The 8,639-nt window shown below is 49.7% G+C and overlaps 1 protein-coding gene across 1 annotated transcript; it reads left to right on the top strand.

Moving 5' to 3' along the window:
• The first annotated feature begins 5,001 nt into the window (after positions 1–5,001).
• LOC125545599 (S-norcoclaurine synthase 1-like) lies at positions 5,002–6,740 on the top strand. Its single transcript, XM_048709613.1, has 2 exons — positions 5,002–5,763; positions 5,873–6,740. The coding sequence occupies exons 1-2, from the start codon at positions 5,228–5,230 to the stop codon at positions 6,441–6,443; spliced, it is 1,107 nt and encodes a 368-aa protein (XP_048565570.1). The 5' UTR covers positions 5,002–5,227; the 3' UTR covers positions 6,444–6,740.
• The last annotated feature ends 1,899 nt before the right edge of the window (positions 6,741–8,639 follow it).

Below are 8,639 nucleotides of genomic sequence, written 5' to 3'. Positions count from 1 at the left end.
ATCGGAGGTCACCGATAACATGTTGGTATCATTGCTTGACTCGGTCTGATTAGCCTGATCTGTCTCATTTGTTCACTGCCTCTTTGGGTCCTGCACCTTTTGAGGGGTGCTCATCGTCCCTTTGTCAACAGGCACAACCGGGCCACCTTCAATCATTATCACTTTTTTGCCACGCCACCAGTGAGAGATGATGGCGTCGAAGTTTCCTTCAGAAACATTCCACCTGGCCCAACTAGTCTCTTGCAAGACGGAGGCCCTACCTGATGACCAGATGCACCAGAAGCACACAGGTCCATATTTCGATTTTCCTATTCATTTGCATCTCCAGGATTGCCTCTCCCTCGGCCATTAGATCCACCACGACCTGGACCATTGCCACCTCTACCACCGCCTCTACCCCCTCCTCTGCCCCCCTGACCAAAGGAGTTTGGGGCATCAAAGTTTACTAGGAGTCATTCTCCCCACTCGCAGTCTTCTGCCTTATGCAGGCCATCTCTGCATTCAGTGACCAGGTGATCAACAAGCCCACAAAATTAACAGAAGTCTGGTAATTTTTCATATTCCACTGGATACTTTATACTCTCCTTCAAGGTTATTGGAACAAACCTGACAAGCGGCGTGTCCAGATCCAGAAACACACGCGCTCGTAGGTACTTCATTTGGACAATTCTCCCATCTTCCACTGATACACGTGCTGATGGTTTTCCAACCTTCCTTGCTATTTTCTTTGCTATCTCCTTCTTTTTCATCAGACCATCAGGTACACCTGTGATCCTTGCCCATACAGGGATATGATCTAGCGTGTAATCCTTAACATTGGTGAAACCATCATATTCTTCCATAACAACAGCAAATCCTCGGAACTGCCATGGACCACCTCCCATGACTCTGTTCCAGTCTCCAACACACATGAACTGGGCGAGGAACAAGTTTTCCCCTACATCTTTGACGGTCACCCCCTGAGCTGACACCCAAGCAGCATTACACATAGATTTGTATAGAGCCACATAACTGAAAGGTTTGGTCGTATGGACCCTGAATATAGCCAGCCAACGAACCTCCTGTATCAATCCATGGATCTCACCTAAAAGATCGAGATCTTCCTCTTCCTCGCCATGCAGGTTCAGTCCCGCAAACTTGTTCTACGAGTTCGGCCTTGGATCACCACTTCCATCGGTATAGCTAGATCCGCTTGTCGCCGGCGGCGGCATCGCTCCCTTCCCTGCCATGCAACCGATCCCAATGGTCGTAACCCTAGCAGGATGCAGCCCGAACCGCAGCCACAGATTGATCGACGTCAAAATTGATCGGGAACCCGGGGGTAGATGGGGAACTCTCGCGGTCGCCGCGGGAGGAAGTTGGAACCCTAGGTAATCCTAGAGGAAAAAAGTCATGTCAACGCTTCGGTTATTGCTGTTTCTCTTGTGTTGGCGGATCGGGTGCAGTCTTTGCCTTACATATCGCTGCTTCTAGAAGAAGACGAACATGTTACACGTGGGTACGTGACGATAGGAGGAGCCAGCCAGCATCTATTAAAAGGAAGTGCAAACTGATTTTAGGAAGGTTCCAGAACCGTCCCTGAACAGGTTTTTTCTGGTTTTATTATTTTTCTTTCATTTTTTTCTTTCTTTATATTATTTGTTCCTTTTTCTGGTTTCGTTTCGTTTCTTCTTTTTTCTATCTGCTTTAGTTTTTTCATTTTATTATTGTTTCTTCAATTTGCGGAATCTTTTATATTCGTGAATATTTTTTGATTCTTTTTTTGTTTTATTTTTATTTTTGTTTTCAATTTGCAAACATCTTTTTTAAAATTCGTAAACATTTTTTGAAACCATGATTTTTTTGAAATCATGAACACTTCTCAAATCACGATTTCAAAATGTTTACGATTTCAAAATCATGAACAAGAAAATCCGCAAAGAAAATGTTCATTTCTTTTGAAATCATGAACAATTTTCGAATTCAAGAATTGTTTTTGAATTCCGTGGACCTTGTTAAATCCGTGAACATTTATTATTTCCTGAACATTTTTTTAAATCATATTTTTTGAATTCGCCCTATAGTGAGTCGTATTACAATTCACTGGCCGTCGTTTTACAACGTCGTGACTGGGAAAACCCTGGCGTTACCCAACTTAATCGCCTTGCAGCACATCCCCCTTTCGCCAGCTGGCGTAATAGCGTTTATATCCATTGATTTTGTTCTAATCATAAATATTGACGGCTGAGATTAAAAATAGGGTAATAAGTAATAGTTATTAAAATTAAAATTTTGGTCCTTCCTTTTCTTCCATGCATTGCTTGTTCAGCCGAACCTATCATACATGGACCATGTTCTGCCGGGCACTAGCATGGGGAAGGGGGAAAATGCGTCGGTTTGGACCCAATCCGCGTCCATATTTGTGCTAGAGACCGCATCGCTCTCAGTTCAAATATAAAGAAAAGGCAACTCTTGCAGTAGGTTTGATACTATGCTATATATACGATAGGAGACCTCCTGTGTATAATCAAACCAACGGGCTACATGAATGCGCATGTGTCCAGCTAGGTACTCCGGGCGAATCAATTAGTTGTATCTATATGTGCGCTCTGGCTACGTGTGTTCCTGGCCGGGAGGAGTCAATATGCAAGAGCTAGATTTTGTACGTTTGTATTCCGCTATGTCCGTTCTGGCGGAATCAATCGGAAATTGTATCTACGTCAACATGACCAACGAGCATAGCCACACATCTCGCCGAGAGGCAAGAGGAACGACATGAATTATCCCATCTAGCCGGATGGCAAGCGGAGTTACAGCCACGACACGATGAAGGGGGTGAAGATAGTTGCAGATGCTAAAGCCGACATAGACGATGGTGACGCCAATGATGAAGGAGCACCGGCCAAAACTTGGTCCAGTGTGACATGGATGACGTCTCCAATGCACCGGCCGGAACTTGGTCCAGGGTGACATGGGCGATGTCTCCAATGCCAGCGTGAGTGAAAAGCCCTCCAAATATCACGTAGAAGACCCTCTAAGAAGAACATTGCGATGTACATCCTCCTCGACGACGTCGGCCATGGCCAGCACGGTGCATCCATCGGCTTGATCATTGAGACGGATCCAAGGATAGAGAGTGCGGCCTCGGCCTGTAGCAGGCGGGAAGCATGGAGCTCATGTTTTGGCTGATGACTCCTACCTTCTACACCTAAACCTTAAATTAATTGCTTTCTTTAGCATGTAACTCATCTCTTCTGTGTTGACCCGTTAGTTGTTCGGCAGCATAGCGTAGATAGATTCCAATCCTACATGCAGGATCAATGGTTCAAATCCTACATATACTTGATCGCTCAATTGTGGATTTTCCCAAAAGTAAAGTACGATTATGATGGCAGACGCAGAAGTAAATTACGATTATATCAGGTGCTCGCACATATACTTCACATTTGCATCATCAGGGCAGCACTGTCGTTGATCTAATTACCATCATTGGTAGTGGCTCGTTAGGCTATCCAGTGCGCAAGGAGCTGCACTATGCATGTTAGGTTTCAGAATAAATTGATCCAATACAATTTCAAGTAGGCTGACATATTGTAGTTTTATCTACAATTATAGGAATTTTTTTATCTCTGTGTTTTTTATCAAGATTAAGATGTGGGTATTATATGCATTGTCGTCTTAGCCGAAGATTTTTTTAACAAAGTTTATATGGAATTTGTACAGGCATTGTGATTGAGTTTGTCCGTAGAATAATGCCTATTATTTTATCAACCCGTTGCAACGTATGGGCATATGTGCTAGTTATTTTAAAAAAGTTAAACAAAGAAAAGCAAAAAAAACGGAACAGGAGCTCCCTTGGTTCCTAGCGCATACAACGCGGAATAGGAGCTCCCATTTTTTTTTCTCAGCAGCCTCAAACGCTCGTACGTGCCACATGCAGCCCAGCTTATATGCGATGCACGATGCTTATGCCAGGATTATAGGCCCACTCGCCTGTAGGGTTTCAACGTGGACCAGCATTTCGTGTGGCCGATTAATATGCATAATCCATTCTTATACAGATTCTAAGAAAACTCAAAAATAAAATTTCTTAGAAGTATATATATATCTTCACGAATTTCGCAAAAAGCAGTAATAAGAAACTATTTAAGTGTTGCAGATGAAAAGTTCACACATATCAAATTGAGTGTCCGTTTATTTCAAAACAAAAATCCATGTGTTTAACGAAATAGTTTAGATAGGAGTTGCCTGGTTTTCAAATTTAGATCAATCGATTCATGGTAGAAGGAAGTAGTCGATGAGGTGCGACACCGAGGCCGCGGACAATGACATGAGGGTGAGGCCCAGGGATGCCGGCAAGCCCTCAGCCAAAAACGAACTGTAGCTTTTGGAGCTGAGTTCGAGGGTTGATGCTTCTGGTGGGAGGAGGGGGTGCAGGATGAAAATGGAGTGAAAACTTTTCGCTTTTCCGAGGAAAAATGAAAACAGAGAGAAAATGTGAAAATGGAAACGGAAATTTGCAAAACGAAAATAAAAATGGAATTTTTTTATGTGGAAACGGAAACAAAAATGGAACAGTGATTTTCGGTGGAACACACGTGGAAATGAAACTTTCCGTTTCCATGAATATGGAATTTTCATTTTTACTATTGAGCTATGGCTACTTTGTAGCCCAACCACCAACCAACACACAGTGTCACATTGAGCGGAATGAGCAGAGTGGATCATTTAAGCCCCATCTTCTGCTACCCCAGACATACTCAACTAGACCCTATACGCAATTATCTAGTACTACTACAATACTACGCTAAGTTGCTGACATAATTATATTGTTTGTAGCCATGATAATAGTTCTTTAAATTTGTTTGTTTTTATGTGTATTTTTCTATGATTTAAGGGGGTTTTAAGTTCCGTCAAACGACCACTTCTGTTTTCCAGATGCAGCAAGCTTCTAGCACACGAGAGGACATTGGCGTAATTCGCTTATCTTCTTTACAGAGACTAACAAAGTGGTAGGAGTAATGGGCTAGTAGCTGCCGGGTCCGCGTCTGGACTTTTCTGGTGGCATTTGCACAGCAGCTAAATTAGCTTGTTGCAATCTAGTGCTACGTAGTTCGGTCGATCTCGTCGTCTTCCTCAACGTGGCGAAGGCCATGAGCACACCGCACCCCCGAACAAACGTGCCGGCTGGCTTTCACCTGCAAGATAAATCACTTACGAGGTGAGCTGTGAGCAAGCATAACAATCTATGTCTGATCCGATGGACGACGCCAAGCCGCGGAACCTTGGCGGCTCGCTGCCCGTGCCCAACGTGCAGGCCCTCGCCGCCCGGACCGACGAGCTCGCGCTCACGCCCACCCTCCTCCGCCGCTACGTGCGGCCTCAGCCCAACACGGTCGACCTGCGCCCCGACGCCCCCGCCGGCGCGGAGCAGGAGCATGTCCCCGTCATCGACCTGGGCCGGCTCCTCGCAGGCGGACGGGATGAGGAGGCCGCCAGGCTGCGCTCGGCGTGCGAGGACTGGGGCTTCTTCCAGGTGGTGAACCACGGGATACCTGAGGAGATCCTGGAGGAGATGAAGAGGAACGTCATGGAATTCTTCGCGCTCCCGCTGGCGGAGAAGGCGGCCCTCGCGCAGGAGCCCGGGGGAGTCGAGGGGTACGGCCAGGCGTTCGTCGTCTCGGAGGAGCAGACGCTCGACTGGGCGGACATGTTATTCCTCCTCACGCAGCCGCCCAGCTACCGCGATCTCCACCTCTGGCCGTCCCGCCCTTCCACCTTCAAGTAAGTAAATCCATGAACAAGAAGAAAATTGTATACCATGGAGGTTGCATGCGTTGCCACCATACTGCTGTGTGATGAGCTCCGGTTGATTTGTTTGTCGTTGCGGCAGGAATTGTTTGGAGAGCTACTCTGTTGAGGTGCAAAGAGTGGCAGGCGAGCTGCTGGGAGCCATGGCGGAGAACTTGGGCGTGAGAGACCATTCGGACTTGACAAGGCTCGCGGCGTCACAGTCAGTGAGGATGAACTACTACCCGCCTTGCCCGGAGGCACACGTGGACAGGATGCTGGGCCTGTCGCCGCACTCGGACGCCGTCGGGCTGACGCTGCTGCTGCAGGTCAGTCCGGTCCCCGGGCTGCAGATCAGGAGGAACGGTGGCTGGCTCCCGGTCACGCCTCTCCCCGGCGCCCTCATCGTCAACGTCGGCGACGTGATTGAGGTGTTGACCAACGGGAAGTACAAGAGCGTCGAGCACAGGGCGGTGGTTAACACACGCGAGGAGCGGATGTCCATGGCGACGTTCCACAACGGGAATTTCGGCACCACGTATGGGCCACTGAAGGAGGTCGTCGGAGAAGAGGAGCCGCGGTACAGGAGTGTCAGCGTCGAAGAGTACACCAAGCTCGTGTTCTCCAGCAAGCTCGACGGCAAGAACATCATGGATGCCATGAAGATCAACTGATAGCAATACATGGTCATCATTGTGGTGTCAAGTCTCTGTTAATGATGGTTGAGTTTAGGCCCGATTGACAGTAAAGCCTTGCGAAAAATGCAGTGACAAGGCTCAATTCTGTCGGTGTCTTCATCAATAAGCACTATGCAGGCACTATTTATTATATGGGACTTAGGGCATCTTCAGGGTGGACCCGTAAACCTCCCACATAGTCTGGAACACAAAAGTCATCCAACGCCGACGTGTATCGGTCCGCGACCTGGTTCGAATGTTATTTCTTCCATAAACCGGAGACAAATACAGAGGCTTTGCGTGAGTCCGGACTGCTCCCAGACCCGCTTCTGACCGTCCTGGCCCACAAAAAAACCACACCCGCCCCTCCCGCGCTATTCTTCATATGCATGCCTCGCTTAACGCACTGCATTCATGCCGGTCCAGAGCACGCAACAGTAGGCGTTGATGACCCGATGTGACCGGAGGGACGGAGGGCGGCGTTGACCGAGGCGACCTCTCGGGAGCCGCCGCTTCAATGTGGATGCAACTTCCCGAAGAACTGACTCTGGCCGTTGTGCCACATTGAAGCGGGCTGACCGCGCCTGGTAGTTTTTTTTATAAGCCGTGCTCCGGCGAAGCACAGAGCCGCAGCCCCCTCCCCCAGCACTGCCGCACTCCTCCCCTTTCCGTCACCCACCTCGTCAAGCCCTTCCTCCTCTTCGATCCGGCCCAGAAGCGATGCCGAGTCATGGTGTTTTGCGCCGGCAGGCAGCGTTGGCGGAAGCTCTTCCTCCGATGGTTCATGGTGCTGCAGGTGTCGCTCACCGGGACCTTCGGCATCCATGGCGGGTGGTTCCTCTGCCCGGGAGGAGATCTTCTTATCGTCTGGCGAGGAGGAGGACCAAGCCCCGCAGCAGCAGCAGGAGCAGCCGCCGCAACAACGGCCCCGCCTCCACTCGGAGGCCATTGTGACGGACGAAGAATTCATCTGTCAGATCGAGCAGCTGATGGAGCGTCCGCTCTGTCAGATGGGGCCGTCGCCACCATCGCCACCGCACGTCAAGGTGGAGCCGCCGTCCCCGCCTTGCAACCAGCCGCTCCGTCCAGTGAAGGATGGTTCAGTCTTACCCCCGCGCAACCGCGGCGTCCAAATCAAACGAATCGCGTCAAGGCCGAGCCGGCGTCACCCCTGGACTCGTGCAACCGTGACGCCAGATCAGATTCCACGTCAAGGACGAGCTGACGTTCTGCCACGGTACGCCACACCACCACACCTCCAACGCTGCGACGTCAAGGAGGAGCTACCGCCGGCGATCTCGAAGGCGCAGGGCTACATCCTCCACTACTCGAAGAAGGCGCTTACGCCGGTGCCTCCGGTTTTCGGGCCGTGGTGTCCGAGGCAGAGTGCGCGACACGGTGGCATGTGAGGTACGACCGGCGTAATGCCGGTCGCCGCTCCGCGTTCGGCAAGAGCGATGTGTTGTCAGAATGGGTCCGAAACGACCTGGACCTCGCCGTCGCATGGGAGCTCGACCGCTCCGTGACCACCACGCAGACGGCCGCCAGGCGTCGTCGCCGCCTTGACGGCGAGCTCGTCAAGATCGACAAGGAGTGGTTGCTTAGCGACTGCTTCGCGAGCGCCGGTCGCGGCAAGGCCGCCGCCAGGGCTCCGAAGGTCACGTCGGCAGTGGCCGCGACGGCCCTCCGCACGGCGCAACAGGAGGCAGAGAGACTCCTCCATGAGCGGCAGGCAGCTGCTGGACAAGGATGTCGCGGCCCTCCGGCGACGTAGCGACGCTGGAGGAACGACGACGACGACGGCACGGACAACAACAATAGTGTCACATGGCAGGGTGGCCATGCGTACGAGGTGGTCGTCTCGTATAGGGTTTAGTTTTTTTTAGTTTTTCAGTTAAACGATTGAAATATCAACCATTTTATGTAAATTATCTTCAAATTTTAATGAAATTTATTGTGCTCGCATGAAATTCATCCGATTGATTCAGATGTGGTTTGAAATATATGCAGATATGGTTGGATGGCGACCTTCCGCATCCGTTTTTTATAGGTTGTCATTGAAAATGCCCTTATAAAAGTGCCTAGAACTCATCTGGACGAAATGTAAAAACTTGTCTCATTCGATTGACATCAGGTGAAAACATCTTTGTTGTTCTAGCCCTTTTTCGTTGTGCAGGCCACGTCCATAGTTGG

The sequence above is a fragment of the Triticum urartu genome, chromosome 3 (assembly GCF_003073215.2).
Source record: "Triticum urartu cultivar G1812 chromosome 3, Tu2.1, whole genome shotgun sequence".
NCBI lineage: Eukaryota > Viridiplantae > Streptophyta > Magnoliopsida > Poales > Poaceae > Triticum > Triticum urartu.
The sequence above is the reverse complement of the archived record's forward strand: the minus strand, read 5'-3'. Positions and strand labels throughout refer to the sequence as shown.